The 16,481-nt window shown below is 35.3% G+C and overlaps 1 protein-coding gene across 1 annotated transcript; it reads right to left on the minus strand.

The window, feature by feature from the left end:
* Positions 1-201: 201 nt before the first annotated feature.
* LOC126818515 (sodium-dependent lysophosphatidylcholine symporter 1) lies at positions 202-15,248 on the minus strand. Its single transcript, XM_050545979.2, has 14 exons — positions 15,124-15,248; positions 13,196-13,348; positions 12,245-12,366; positions 11,574-11,700; positions 8,867-8,945; positions 6,005-6,135; positions 5,648-5,738; positions 5,252-5,367; positions 4,826-4,909; positions 4,387-4,470; positions 3,779-3,894; positions 3,268-3,405; positions 2,574-2,750; positions 202-571 (listed from the first exon to the last, which is right to left on the minus strand). Exons 1-14 carry the CDS (start codon positions 15,139-15,141, stop codon positions 487-489), a joined length of 1,521 nt encoding a protein of 506 aa, XP_050401936.1. The 5' UTR covers positions 15,142-15,248; the 3' UTR covers positions 202-486.
* Between the last annotated feature and the right edge of the window lie 1,233 nt (positions 15,249-16,481).

The raw sequence follows: 16,481 nt of genomic DNA on the forward strand, positions 1-16,481 counted from the left end.
TCGTCCATTCTAGAGCAACAAATCAACAAAAATGGGCATGAAAAAGGGAAGAAAAGAGACAGAAAGAGAGAATTGCTATGAATTGACGAACTAGATTGTGAAATTTAATGGTGGTCTGCCTCCTTTTGCGTTCGTCACTTCCCGTTCTTGAAATCGTCATAAGGCATCTATCGTTGCAATGATCTCTTTGTTAAAATTATATTTGGAATGTGTTTAACCAGTTCTATCACATAATAATGTGATAATGACTGACACCAATATTGTCCTTTAATAATACGTTTTGATTGAACAGGACACACTATTATACAAGTAACAAAACAAATGGGGCATCATACATTTTGGATGAATGTAAAATATTATAAATATTACAAAACATATATACTGCAATGAAGTTCAGCAAGAGTCGAATAATAGCACATAGCATGATTACGAAATGATCCCCAACTAATATTCTAAATTGCACTAGTGGATGGATAACAGCTAATATTAGATCTCAGTACTTGAGCTAACTTTTATACTTTCATAACTCATGCTCCCTCCAAAATCTTCCGCGTTTTTTCCTTTGGTCGATCTGAAAAAATAACGGATAAGGGTCATTATCATTAATCCGATACAGCATCACAAGAAAGAGAGTCTAAAGAAGTCGGAGAATTCCAATATAGCTTCAAAGGAACAGAGTCTGGAGAAGTTGTACGTCGTACCATAGATATATTAGAGGATAAAACTGATTCTGCGTGATCGACTCTTAGAATCCCTTGTCTTGGTTCTGTGTCACTATCTAAACCTCTGTAATACCCTTTCAAAGAAATACAAACCTTCGCTTCCTTATGGCATGGATGCGCAGTAAATTTCGGGGGATTAGCAAGCTACTCATAATATAGAACATTGGGATTCCTTAAATGAGTTTCGGAACCACAGTGCTCTTATGCGAAGACTTCCAGAAGTAATTCGAATATTTCTTCATGCTTTTGACATTTGATTTTGCATACTTAACTCTACATTGTGAACCAATGGATGGTGATGTCTATGGACCAGAAAATTGATAACATACTGCATAAAGAAACCTGGTGTGTTACGTAAAATCCATTTTACAGATTAAAGATACATTATGTAAGGTTTATATAAAGAGCTAGCCATTCTTGCTATATTAGTTCGAAAAACGATAATGTCAAAATGAATAATTTGAAAATTTCATCAAATTACTCTATTGCGAGCGAAGATATTAGCCTCTGAAGGTTTGACATGACGTATGCAATAATTTCAACCACCGTACTGGTTGTTCGAAGCTAAGTCTCGCTCCTCCGTTTTTAGATTAAATCAAAATATGGCTGAACCGTTCTAAACTATTTAATATCGGAGAAATCCGATGCCATCGAGAGTTGATTATGGCCTGGATCAGTTAATTAATGTCTAATTAATAATTTAGAAAACATTTCAGGCCTAAAGAAAGACATGCAACAGGCAGACTTAGCTCTTGCATAATGTATGTTTAAATAAATACAAATTTTGATATGTGAAGAAGCATATCTATAACATATATTTCCTTGTCGGTCATTTTTTAGGAATATTTTTGGGCGCTATTGGCAAATAAAAAACAAAAACCAACCGTTCTTCTCGGTGATTAGTAGCACTTGAATAGCACAATGGTTTTTTTACCTATTGAATTTTAATCCCATCGTAATTGTAACTATTATATAGTTCTGTTCGAAATTATAACGAGATTATTGCGCATACTGTTGTTAGCGTTCTTACATAATAACGTCATTCGGCATACGACCAAGGGGCGCCGGAAAGTCCAAGGGGCAAAGGGGCAAGGGGCGACTTCCGGGGCGGGCCTCTCGCACCGGGGGTTTGAAGCATAGAGAGCAACCCCACACATCATGCTCAGCTGGGTCAGAGATCAAGACTCGTGCGACTCGTCCTGTTTGAATGAACACCTCCCGGCTCCCCTCACTAGCGAACCCAGTCTCCACTCACTAACCGGAGATGAGCACGAGATTGGATCCCCTACCCCCTTACCTAAGCAACCAATGCTCGAACAAATACCAATTGTTAAAATCGGTGAAGACTTGGGGCGAGAAGAATGGTCAGACAATCTCATTGCTGTGTAGGATAACATTTTAAAGGACAGTCATTAAAAAAGTAAGGGCAGCGAGGCAATTGCCCCGTGCTTGGGGAGGGGGGAGGGCAATGGGGCGTTTGCACAAATAGCCCCGCCGTCCCGGCGCTCCTGATACGGCCGCCATCAAGACCGGTCTCATCATTTACATTGCTCCTTTCTTGTATTCAGTACTAAATTTTTATTTTTTTTTGAAAAAGGACCCATTTGTTAACTTTGTACTCATATATTTTCCAAACGCTTAAATCTAAAGACCTTGTTTTTGGACTTGGCATTTTGACTCATTTGTATAAACTGACTTATATATTATATGTTTGAGGGAATCCGGTATCCGTGTGTAGTATGTCTTGTCCACGGGTTTGACTTATTGATTTCTGTTTGTTTATGTGGTGCGGTTTTCATGCACTTACTATAAGAATATTACGGAGTCGTCCCAAATACTTATATAACTTACAGTCTAGATAATACCTCTTGCTTTATGGCTTTTCTTTTATTTTCATCTATAGGATAAGACCACAGGCTCAATAAAGCTATAAGAACAAATATCACAGGTCCTGGCACCACTAATAATCTTAATGTTAAATCTACTGACTTAGGCTGAGTACATGCACCAGTTTCATATCCTCCTAAACTATAAAACAATAAACCATATTTATAACGAAAAGTTAATCTTGGCATCCATAAATAGGCTATGATGGTATTTGCACAATTTAATTTTGAACTGAAACCATCACCCGTATTCTTATATCCGGTAAATAACATACTACATTATAAAATTTTACTTAAATATAAAATAGCAGCCATAGAAAACATTCATTGTCATAATTCCATTTTCACATAGCTAAAATCTAAAACCAAATAACGAAAGATTTTGGTATATTTTAACTGTATTTTATTGTTTTCAATTGTTTGTCGGTTATCAGTTTTTTTGCATAGACACACAACAATTGTTTTCGTTATGCACGACAGTCTATGGTGAATCAAAAAAAAAATAAGAATGTTACAGAAGGAAAATGCATTTTAAAACGGGGTAAAAAAAAAAACATAACCAGGAGAGTGTGGTACAAAAAATGGTTAATGGGATATTCATGTTTAATGGATTCTTGTGGATATTATATGATAAAAAAAAACAACATAATAATACTTACTCCAAAGCTAATAATGAAAGTGCTAAACCCAAACCTACGGCTAATTTATTGAAAAATACATAAAATGAGTAAAACATGGCATCTTTTCTAGTATTTTTCTCTAACATGAATAAATCTAACACATCTGGTAGTAAAGACCTGGAGAGAAAAGATTTAACAGTTGTTAGATAATACTTTTTATATGTCAAGAGAAAAAATATTATACAAATAATCTGGAAAATACTACAATTTTCTGTTTCTTTAGTGGAAGAATCCATTAAAATTTCAAGCAAATGTAGAGGCTGGGCAACGGAAACCATGCCCCACCTAATAGCTCTTGTCTTAATTAGCCCCTTTTAGAATACCATAATGTTCCAACGACACTGATATATCAACAAAATCTACATTTTAAGAAGTTGTAAGAAAATAGGAGTGTGTCAAATTAAAACAACTATTTACCTAAATAACACCACCGAAATAAATCTATGTTTTTGTGAAGTCATGTGAAACTAGGAATTAATTAAAATTTTACCATGGTAATAAAAGAGAAACAGAAACACTTAAACCAGCGAAAGCAACTACAAAATAATAAGGTATTGGTTCTTCTTTAGGTAGAAAAAGTTGAGTTATAAGAATTGGTATAAAAATCTGAAGAAAAGAAAAGCAATTGAAAAGGTAAATATAATCATGATCTTTGTAATATTTATAAGAAAAGGAACATTTAAACCTAATTGAAATTGAATTTCTTAAAGTTGTACAGAGAACTATCTACTTTAAGAATAGATTACTGCCCTGGGTGGCCGCCATGTTCAAAAGTCAGTGTACTATTTTTATTTTGTTATGCGGTTCTCATCCCATTTAAATGGAAGAAGAATAAATACTTCTCAAATTTGTCAAAGTGTACTTAATGTTTTCGAACAAGATCATCGATGTAGGAATTCAAACGTCGGTAGCTTCGTGTCTGGTCTCCAGTGGAGCTAATTGTATAGATATACAACGAAGGTTTCGTATGATCAGTAGGACGTTACTAGATTTATTTTCACATTCCTCTACGACATTTTAATACATCTACAATCCAAAACATCACTACTTTCGATTTCCGTCCGTGGTATCAGATTGGTAGAATTGTCAAACACTTACTATTAATCCGGCAGCGTAAGTTTTCTTTTTACCAATTTTCTGTAAAACTAGTTGCCATACAGGTATAGCTGCTATAGCTACAATCTAGAATACAGGTTTTGATTACTCATACATTATTGTATAAATTTTAATATTGCTATTGCCTTTCACGAGAAATGTGATTCCTGTTCAGGGCTTCCAACTTAACCATCCCATGATTATAACATTGTTAAAAATAGTGTACACCTTGGTACTCTTCCTGACAAATCTACATAACATGAAAATAACCTAGAATAATATAAAAATAAACCAAGGCAATACAAATTTACTGCATTTAAAATAATCACAAATATACACTTACAATACACAAATTTACAATAAATAGAATAGACAACGCAGTCCAACACGCAACAAAACATACAATATAACAGTACATGAATACAATATAAACATATCTTACCATTAAGACTAGAACAAAATTAGAGAATTGATCACCCATTTTTAATGTATGAGTGCAGTATAATGCTAAATTCCCTTGAACCACCTGCAATAAGACATTCAAAGAGTTAACAATAAGACACATCCTGTCAACAAAATAAATGCTTCCAATATTTTAAGACTAACATATTAAGGTATTTATTTTTTATATTTACTCACTGAAGTACCTACATTTGACCAATGTCTATTCCCAATACTAATCACATTGATAAAGCCAGGAAGTTTACGGTGTATGCTTCTTGTTATCCCCGAGAAGATAACAAAATTTTGTGGTAGATCAGAGAATATGCATCTTGGGTATTGTATATGTATACCAGCGAACCAATTTGGTTTTTTCCTGTTCTCGGAATATTGTGATATTTAGAGAAAGGGGTGTTTTGAAACTTACAGCGACAGCTAGAGACATAAAGAGAAATATTAACCCAGCTTTAACATAAGGTTTGTAAGTCAAGACAATTTTTAAACTTGAGAAATAGCCTTCTGTACCATGATCTTCAACAACGCCTGATATATATAAAACATTATAATTATGTTTAAATAAAAATAATGTATAATTATATCATACATAAATAGACTACTATGTCTACAACAGCTAATATATAAAATAGTTGTTGATAGTGTTTTAATTTAAATGTTTTCTTTTTGTAATTATATTGAGGTGAAATCTTTTGTTAAACTTTGCAAATGGATTTTTTTCTGAAACAGTGGTCACAAACCTCCATTGAAATATAATTCTACTACAGAATATGAGTTAATTGAACAAAATTAACGATTTTCAACGAACCTGGCTTTTCTTTAACACCTAAGAAAACTGTAACAGCACACGCCATGTAAATACCAATAAATATTAAAGCACCATAGCGGTAAGAAAGCTCCTGTTAACAAAATCATATTTGTAAATTAAATATAGAAAGTTTTCTAATGATTCCTGTGATACATTTAAAAACATAAAAAGCGTATAGTACACTTGCCATATGCGTGCCCCGGGAACTTATTTCATAAAATTATCATTTCTGTAAACTTAGGTTCATGTTAATCAAATTTTTATGTAATTATCTAGATTCTAGCCACAATAACTAGCGCTTGCCTTTCGATTTACATCATGATAATTTGTCTGAAATCGAAACTTGGCAGCTCTTACCTGTTCAACCAGAGATTGGGGTGAAACAGTTGTTTTAGCATCTACACAATCACCTGCTTTTCTTGTAGCTTCTACTAACCTTCCTTGCACTACTATAGCTAGTAATACCCCTATAGCTTCAGATACCATTCCTATAATTTACAATAACACATGTATTGCTCAATAGGTTCTGGTACCAGTCCTATAATTAACACACGTATTGCTATATGTGTGTAGTTCTGATACTAGTTACATAATTTACAAGAACACATGTATTGCTATATTTAATACAGCTATTGGTACCAGTCCTACAATTTACAAGGTCTGTCATTGCGTCAACTGACGTTGTTTCGATTCCCCGTCTGTACGTGACAAGGAGTAGGGTCGCCCGTCTAACCTCTTGGGTTTTCTCCGGACCTCCGGTTTCCTCCCACTACCAAAGACCCCTACAATAACACATGTATGTATGGCTATATCTAATGCAACTTTTGGTGCCAGTCCATTTCAAACTTATTATGGATGTCGTAGAGGACTACGCCAGATCATGGGCCAAGAGGGAAGATGTTATCTCTGATACTCTCTCAGATTGGACTAAGTCTATCAGTCGTTTACTTAAACGAAGAATTTATATGCAACGTTTATTAGTTGATACTAGGCCTAAATCTATTTTCAATGATGTTAGTATTGTTGAAAATCTCATCGCCTTACATGACAAGTATGTCATTGTACCGGCTGACAAAGCGTCCAATAACTTAGTGTTTATATGTAAACGATATTATTATGACTGCCTGTTCAAAGAACTTAATTTCGGGAAATCAATCGACAGTGTTACGTATAAACGCTCTACGCTTAGTAAGGATGAAATTATATCCAATCACAGATCTGTACTCACTTCATTTGGTACTCCATGTGGAGATACCTATACAGATCTGCCCTTGTTATATTGGATACCTAAACTACATAAAAATCCCTACAAGCAACGTTTTATAGCAGGTTCATCCCATTGTTCCACAAAACCACTTTCAAAAGTGTTGACATCCATACTAACGGCAGTGAAAGAGGGTATTCAAAAATACTGTGACAAAATATACTCTCGTAGTGGTTTTAATCAAATGTGGATATTAAAAAATTCCAAAGAATTACTTGATGGTTTACAATCTAGATCAGTTGCTTCAATCTCATCTATACAAACGTTTGACTTTTCTACTTTGTACACTAAAATTCCCCATAGTAAATTAAAAGCTCGATTAAAAGACATTATTCACAGTGTCTTTTCATCTAAATCAGGAAATGTTAGATATCAATATTTAGTTGTTAATTACAATTCCACATATTTTGTCAAGAACCATAGTGATTCCAACAATAAATTCACCGCCAACAAGATAATTCAGATGTTGGATTTTTTAATTGATAATATCTTTGTTGAATTTGGAGGGGAAATTTATCAGCAAGTGGTAGGTATCCCCATGGGCACCAACTGTGCACCTTTGCTTGCTGATTTGTTTCTCTATTCCTACGAAGCCGATTACATACAGGCACTTGTAAATTCAAATAAACGATTAGTCAGACATTTTAATTTCACTTATCGATATATCGATGATGTTCTATCACTGAATAATCCAAAATTTAGTGATTATGTAGGATTCATATATCCTGATGAGCTCGAAATTAAAAACACTACTGACGGTGACAATTACGCTTCCTACTTGGATTTGCGTCTCGATTTTGACAATTGCCATAAACTTAGTGTTAAATTGTACGATAAACGTGATGACTTTGACTTTCCGATTGTTACCTTTCCATTTATTAGTAGTAACATTCCAATATCACCAGCTTATGGAGTGTTTGTGTCTCAACTAATTCGTTACGCGAGAGCTTGTTCATTTTATTTTGATTTTTTAAGTAGATCGCGGCATTTGTCATCTAAGCTTCAACTACAGGGATACTTGCGAACTAAACTTATTAAAACCTTTAAAAAGTTTTATGGCCGTCATATTGACTTGATTGGTAAATATAACATGTCTCTCGGCAGTTATTCTAGATATATTTAATTGACGCGTATGCCATCTCCCTGGTAATGTCTGTCTACTACATCGTTAACACGGTTCATCACGTGCATTTTGCATACCGATAGTCCATTGGCCAATCACGCTATTTTACCGAGATTTCGCCTAATAGTTTGGATGCAGCTATGGCGGGTGTGGCGCCAGGCAGGGTAAGCTTACTCTTCCGGACACCTGTTACCACTGTTTGTCGTGTATTTTGTACACGGTGAACAGTCCATATGCTGATTACACTATTTTGCCTTATTACACTTTTTTAAGACTTCGAATTTTGTCTAATGGTTTGGATTGTTCGTACTTGGTTTTATTTTATTACAATAACACATGTATATCTAATATAGCTCTTGGTACCAGCCCTATAATTTACAATAACACATGTATGTATGGCTATATCTAATACAGCTTTTGGTGCCAGTCCTATAATTGACAATAATACATGTATTGCTATATCTAATAATAGTTTTTGGTACCAGTCCTATAATTTACATTAACAGACGTTTTGCTATTTCTAACCTTGTACCAGTCCTAAAATAAGTAGCTAGATTTAAATATCTATACATTTAAGATTATCTAAGACATATATATAATAATGAAATAAAGTTAATAATTATTGAGATTCTAAGAATTAGTCCGTACATGTATATTTAAATCTACATATTATTATATTATTAAGATTATTTATAAGAATCTAAAAAATATTTTAAATATGACAATTAACAATAATATGAGTTGATTGATTAGAGCTTGGTAAGTAAAATTAAGCTTTAAGAACGTATAATGTCCATTTAGACTTTAAACAATATCTGTAAAACGAACTTACGATAGGCTGTAGCTGAATCTCTTTCTTTTTGATCATTTGTTATAAACATAGTCATTGATGTGTATGGCACATGCAGACCCTGTAATATCGTGAATATTTATGTTATAAGGGCTATACTATATACCGGAAAACACAGGAAAACACCGGAAAACAACCGGAAAACACCATTTTATACTGAATACCGGAAAAAACCGGAAAAACACTAAATACCGGAAAACATCCTAAATACCGGAAAACACCCTAAATAGGTAACCCGGAGCCTGGTCCTCTGTGTGCGGTTTTGGACCAAGTGAGCGCTGATGAAGGAAGGTCAAGGTCATTACGATGTTCGTTTTACAAATAGAGAGTTAATAAATCTCTGAATAGTTCGAGTTTGAAGTTCCAGGTTTAACCGCTATGTGTCCTAATCACCAAACGAAATGGATGCCACGCAATTCTCGGACAGGCTGTTTTCTGAAAAATGTTTATCCTTTCCAAGAGCTATCCATCTCGTTGGAAGGGCTAAAAATCTACTTGTTTCAGAGCTTACTTTCATTCCAGGGTCAAATATAATCACTTGAACCATAATAATATTCAATATATTCCATCATATTCCGAGGGCCGCACACAGGATTTTTTTCTGGATTACTTTTCGAGCTTTTTTCCCCAACTTGTTGACCAGTTTTCCTTGAGAAAACCCCAACTTTTGCCCAATTGTCCATGAGAAAACTACATATTCTATCTTACTGCATTGACGGGAAGTGGTAAGGTGGACGTCTGTGAAAAGGGTTGATCGATACATTTTCAAGGAAGCAATTGTTGTTTTTGTTTGTGAAATAGAGGACTCTAGCCGATGAGGCTACTTCCCCCCCCCCCCCCGGAGAATCTCAGGCAACCAATTTGTTTTATGTACTACTATCGTAATAAAACATTACTATGTTAACCACTTCCTGGTGGCTGAAGACTTACACCGAATGCGTATTCGGAAAAAAATGTCCCCGAGAAAATGTTTTTTCAGACAATCGATATTCGAGATGTCTTCTGTTGCACAAATTATGCTGCACTGTGTAAGAACTTGCATCCTTTTATCTGAAGATTGTAGATGGAAAAGTATCATTCATACTATTTCAAAGTAAACTTGCATTTTCGTATATCATCCCGTAATTTGTGATTAATGACAATGACTGTGGAAATAATATGGGTTGAGGAACGGAAGATCTATGTTCGTCACGTGACTGGACAATTCCACCCCCGTTCCACCCTGACGATGATCCCTCCCGGAGCGGCGCGGCGCGGTGCGCTCTCTAAAAAAAATCTCGGGCACAGTTTATCTTCTAAGTTTTCCGGTAGCTATTTAGAAACCCGGAGTTTGGTCCTTGTGAGTGGTTTTGGACCAGGTGAGCGCTGATGAAATAAGTTCATTAACATACAAGGGAGCGATCGCCCACGGTCAAAGAAAAATTTCTTTTCAGATTTTTTTAAACAATTTCTTCTCCCAAATTTCTCTCAAAAAAAAATTCAAATTTTTTTTCCAGTATTTTTCTCTGTAAAATTATTTTCTACGGAATGTTTTTTTGTAAAACCAATTTTTTTTTTGTGACAGAAAATTTTTTCCAGTATTTTTCTCTGTAAAATTATTTTCTACGGAATGTTTTTTTGTAAAACCAATTTTTCGGAAAAATTAGAATTTTTTTTTTGTGACAGAAAATTTTTTTCGGCAAAAAAAATTTTGAGAAAAAAAAATCGGAATTTTTTTTGGGGGGGTGGTCCAAAACCGCACACAGAGGACCAGGCTCCGGGTTACCTATTTAGGGTGTTTCCGGTATTTAGGGTGTTTTCCGGTATTTAGTGTTTTTACGGTGTTTTCCGGTATTCAGTATAAAATGCTGTTTTCCGGTTGTTTTCCGGTTGTTTCCCGGTGATTTCCGATATTTAGTATTACCGTGTTAGAACAATATAGGTATCTATGACAATTATACATCATCACCCAACTGGGATGGCGTGAGTGTTTATAATTTAGTTCAGGACCCACAATTTGGAACCCTCTCTAAAATACTATAGCTTCAATACAATTTTGAACAAATTTATGGAAATTGGTATAAATTATTTTAGAATTTACATGTTTTACCGTGAGCTCAGGAAATGTAATACGTCACTGAAATTTATGCAAAAGAAACACAAGTCGAACTCCGCCGTGAGAGTGAGATAAAGCAGGCCCAACAATCATCACTCGCAATATATGTTTTGCCACCGCTATATAACATTACAAGAAATGCAATTTCCTAGATATAAGTGCATGTGGACATTTTTCCAACACTGATTACCCCCCCCCCCCCCACAATATATACATTCCGGCACATTTGCAACCCTGTTGTTCCATAATAAGGGTGTCTCTCAACAGTAATGGTGTCATTGTTTATCACATTTATTGTTTATTTTTTCTGAGTGTTCGAAGACAGTTTGGGCCGGGGAATATGACATAATGGGAAATAAGGAATTTGTTTCATGCTTGACCGTAATATGTCCATGTTTAGCCTGCTGAGTCAAATTTGCCCATCCCCACCCCACACCATGCGGCACGCAATATTAATCACATGAAATAAATCCTATCTGTTTACAATGATTTTGACGAATACGTATCACGGATAATGCATTGCGGATTGCGTACTAGTACACATGAAATCCTAGCTTAAGGTGTCCTTAAAATGCAAGTTACCAAATATCTTACCGATAACAGACCTTGAAAGGCGCAGTACATTAACAGGTAATACACAGTTTTACCATCGTCTGAAAAGTCTGGAACATACCATAGGAAAAAATAAGCCGTACATGCAAACGGTGCCGATAAAATAATCCTAAAAAAAAAAACGCCCAAATTTTGTTTTAATGGGAATCGCTGTAAAATAACTTTATAATATAATATAGGATTCAAACGACCAGATCCACGCCTAAGTAAGAATCGGGCTTGAAAAATCCAGAAGGTTCTCTCGTCAAACGTAGGAAATCGAACCGGGACTCTCTGGTTCAACGCCCTGATACCCCACAATTACTGGTATGAAATTTACTTGAAAGTCTTCCTCTTCTATTCCCTTCACAAATCCATTTGCTTTGGCAAATTTTTCAATGCAGTCTAGCTAGGCAATTTTGTGTCGTATTACAGATTAAGTATTATGATATATAAGGAGATTTCTAATTATTTTTCTTTTTACGTTTTATTTCTTGTGTGTCTTCTAGCTAGTAGCTGCCTTTGCCACAAGGCCAATAAGAATCAGCATCTGAACTCTGTAGTCTGTCTTTTTTTTAGTTATTTGCCCTAATTAATATCACATGGAAACTAATTAGTTGTTAGAGGCTAAATATATATTTTTAAAACAACGTTACAAAACATGATGTAATTACCAAGGTTTCATTTTACCGAATCTGGTTTCTGTCTTGGTTACAAAATATCCGCAAGCTGGATCAGTGACCGCGTCCCAAACTTTCCCAATCAGTATAATCATGGATATAGATAGAGGTTTTAGCTGTAAAAATGTATATGGTAGTAACCCTACAGTTATGTTTACAGTTTGACACTATATTCATTTAATCATAATGTTATGACATAAGTCACTTCGTAATTGATTATTAATTTAAAAAAAACAACCAAAAAACAACATTTCATCATGGCAAAAGTTTAATTTTACACGTATTTTACCAATTCGCCTGTAGAACACTAATACCATACATGTATATTAAATCTATGTATATATAATTCGGTAAAGACAATTTCATATAGGACATGCAGTAACATTAATATCAAAGTGTACAAGTCTTCTGCATGAGTACATTTACATGTAGCTATGATTTGGTTTAACATTATAGAATGCTGTAAATATTTACAGTAGACCCATGACTATGGTTTGAATCAGATTAATTAGCGAGATCTTGGGGATGTTCTTTGTTAGCATATATAGAATAACCTAACCAAGTAGTCTACTCCAAGAAGCTCGCTTGGTTGTTGCACTACAGTTTTTCTAAGGATGTATTTTCTAGTTTTTGCAAACTCGCTCTACACTAAATGGTATAAGACGTATATGCGATGGAAACTAAAATTTTCTCAGAAGTCTACAAATAAGGAACCGGATATATGAGCACATAGCGTACTGTCTGATAAAATAAATCTAAACTAATTGTGAAAAAAACCGGTATTGTTTGAAGCGGCATTCCCTTGAACCATGTTTGATTTGACTTGATTTTAGTATACATTTATAACGGCATATTCAAATGTATATGACACGGAAGTGGTTTCCCAACTTTAAACTAATAAAAATGCGCATGTGCTGTGAACAACTGAGTAATTTGTCAACTTACTTCTGCAACTTCCAAAAGGAAAATATTCAAAAAGAAACCTAGAACATTGGTCGTTATCTGATAGGGGGCCCCGCCAACAGCAAAACATATCTTCCTCCATACTGGCAACTTCTCATCATCATCTGGATTTCCTTCTTCTTTTATACGTAAATACTGAAATTTTATATATTAAAAAAAAAACCTCGATCATAAATATGTAATGTTTATGGACACAGATCAAGCTAAAAACGCGATTTTCGTACAATAAGGGGCTATTATATAGAAAGTTACGGAGGTCGAGAAATTTTGCAAAATAGAAAATACTTGGTGCATTCTGACATATCCTCCAAGCCCCTCGAGGTCAGTTTAATCTGAGGGTCGGGGCCTAATTCGATACTCGTCTGAAGCCTGCCTGAATGCGAAACAAATCACTTGTTCTTACCGGGAGCTCAATCAAATAATAATTAATGGAATATAATGGATTGCAAATAATATTTGAAGAAAGTTCAAGGACGTTATACATCTTCCAGTTACACGATATGCTCCTTTCTAGCCTTGCGGCTCGCGAAAGTTTTGATGATCTCATCCAAATTAATCGAGTCCAGAAGATTAGCTTCAATGCACAATAAGGCTAGTGCACCCGTGCGATCTTGACCCATAGTGATTTTTTATCCGCGCCAAGGCGGAGAAGGAACGCTCACCCGAGCAATTGGTACCCATGATCGACAAATAAATACGCAATTTCGTATATATGTTGGGAAATGTCGATAGTAACGCTGTTCCAGCATTTGTCTCTGAATCGAGCATTTCTAGAATCTGGAGCTCGTAAATTCTATCCTTTACTAAGATTTTGTCCTTGATGACGTTTACGAATTGCTGCAGTTCGTATTATCCTGGAAATCTATTCAGCAAAGAAATGATCGCTCCGCCCAGCCAGGCCACACTGGGCGGCCTAGCCATCTCTTTCCTGAATAGCTTATTAGTAGGTTTTCAGAAAAAGTGATTTCTTGATTGATGATTTTCATGCCAATGCAATGACTGCATTCTGGATTCGAAAGTAACAGTTTATAGAAAACGATTGACTCGGACTCGGGGGCCCTTTCCCGTGGCCAGAGGGGCCCTTTTGTCAGACGTGGGGCCCTTTTGTCTGCCTTTAGGGCCCTCTCTAACTAGGGTACATTTTCATTTTTCTCATCGGTTTTAGCATTTTTCTTCCGTTTTATTCTTTGATTTTTAGTACCATCTGGGGCTATAGTTACGGTCCGATGTACGCCAATATCGAACGGAACCGAGATCTTGGGTTATAAACATACGTTTTAAGTTTCATCAAAATCTGATAAAAATTGTGTCCACAAGCTAAAAACGTGATTTTTCGTACAATAAGGGTGGATAATCGATGAAGTTACGGTCCGTTACATGCCAATATCGAAAGGAATCGAGATCTTTGGGATATAGTTTTTATCAAGTTTCGTCAAATTAGATGAAAATTGTGACCTGTAGAATGTCCACAAATAAAATGTGAATGTGCGGAGAGGGGCGACAACAATATACGTCCACATGAAAATATGGGCGTATAAAAATACATAGAATAGATGGCATATCAGTCAGGTGTATCAAATAATTTACTATTTTATCGAGTACATACATAGCCTTACGGATGAGTGATTTTCAGTTCCGGGGTCGGTATGGTAGGCCTGATTTTATTGTAACCATAATCGCCCTTTACTCGTGATTATCAGCAGTGTTGATGCACATAATATTATATCCATCGTGTGTTTATACATAGCCGTATGTATTTGTTGTCAATTGTGCCCCTAGTTGCCTTATCCAATGAAGAGAATTTATGGCCTATATTATGCTGTGCCCTGTGTTTACAAAGGGTAGAGGCTACTAAACTGACATTGTATCCTCATTATTACAGTTCAATATAACCTTTGAACTCTACTAACCTTCGTTGATCTGGACATCACAGCTTATTAATATACATAACCCCGTCGAAGAACACAATCCTTCCGATACACCAAAACTAACATATAACATCCATATGATTAAGTCGATCTATAATAAAATTGTGACCTTTGACATCACGTGAGCACGAGTAAGCAACAGACGAAGATTAGCAATGCGTCTATATAGGCCTATCTATTAACATGTCTTATTAAATATACCATTTCGGAAACGATATTGTTAATGTGCTATACATAATAAATTAAAGATGCATCCATAAAGATTTAGATAAATGCTGGTCGTTCTTGCTATAATAGTTCAAAAATAGATAATGAAAAATGAATATTATATATTGAAAATTTTATTTAAATTACTTTATTACGTGCGAAATTATGAGTGTTCGGAAATGTAGCGCAGATTGTTTATTACCGCATCAACGCTACTTGACTAAGTCTCGATTATCCGTTTTATCATTATATTTGTAATATTCGTGGGTATCTTAATCAATTTAAATCTTGGCCATCCGATGGGTTCCAACTAGGGTTAACTCAGTATTTTCTGGCATGGTTTCCCAATGTCAGTGCAGGGCGAAGGGCCCGACAGTACGGTATCTAGTCTTTCGGATGGGACGAAAACATGGCGTGCACGTAAAAGAAACCTCGACAGTTGGAATTCGAAATAAGAGTAGGCTGTAGTGCCGCTGTCCGGGCAAAATTTCCCGCATTGCACATTGCGTATGCCCTTCTTCATTCGCCCAGTAGGTGCAGACGGTTAATACAATTTTGTAACGAAATATACTGTAATTCAACTAGGTCAGAACTTAGAATTTCGTTAATGATGTTGATTATGCAGTGAAGACTCCTAAGTTTCTTCACATTTGTGTCGTCAAGGAAATCTGAAAATAGCCATTATCTCGAGCTACCGGAAGAAAAACGTCCCAACTAGAAAATCTCCAGAAGCAAAATATCTATCAATTTCTCTGAAAAATAACCTCAGTCCTCCTTTCTCAATTTATTTAGGGTGCGTTGTGGTATATTCGGATATCCTTTCAAGGGACTGGCATAAATGTCTTCGTGTAATTAAGATGTATGTAACATTCATGCATATAGAGCGCTAAATTTATTTGAATAGTAATATTCCAATATGTATTCTAGTCATTTCATGTTAACTTTATTTTTGTTGTGAGTGTACTTCATTTGTATCGCCGTAATATTATCATTTTTGTTTATGTAAACTGTACATTGTCCTTACTGGATGTTTTGATGCAATACATATTACTGGAAAAAACTTTCGGGTTCCGCCACTCCCACCCACATACGCACATCCATCTCCTCCGTTGATACGTCATTGGCGTGATAAT

This window comes from Patella vulgata, chromosome 4, assembly GCF_932274485.2.
Source record: "Patella vulgata chromosome 4, xgPatVulg1.2, whole genome shotgun sequence".
Lineage (NCBI taxonomy): Eukaryota > Metazoa > Mollusca > Gastropoda > Patellidae > Patella > Patella vulgata.

Bases quoted from the DNA above. Each gene is read 5' to 3' on its own strand.
- LOC126818515 (XM_050545979.2), bottom strand. The intron at 12,367-13,195 runs GTAAGTTGACAA...ACATTTTTACAG, and splicing joins TCCTTTTGGAAGTTGCAGAA to CTAAAACCTCTATCTATATC. The intron at 6,136-8,866 runs GTAAGTTCGTTT...TGTAAATTATAG, and splicing joins AGATTCAGCTACAGCCTATC to GAATGGTATCTGAAGCTATA.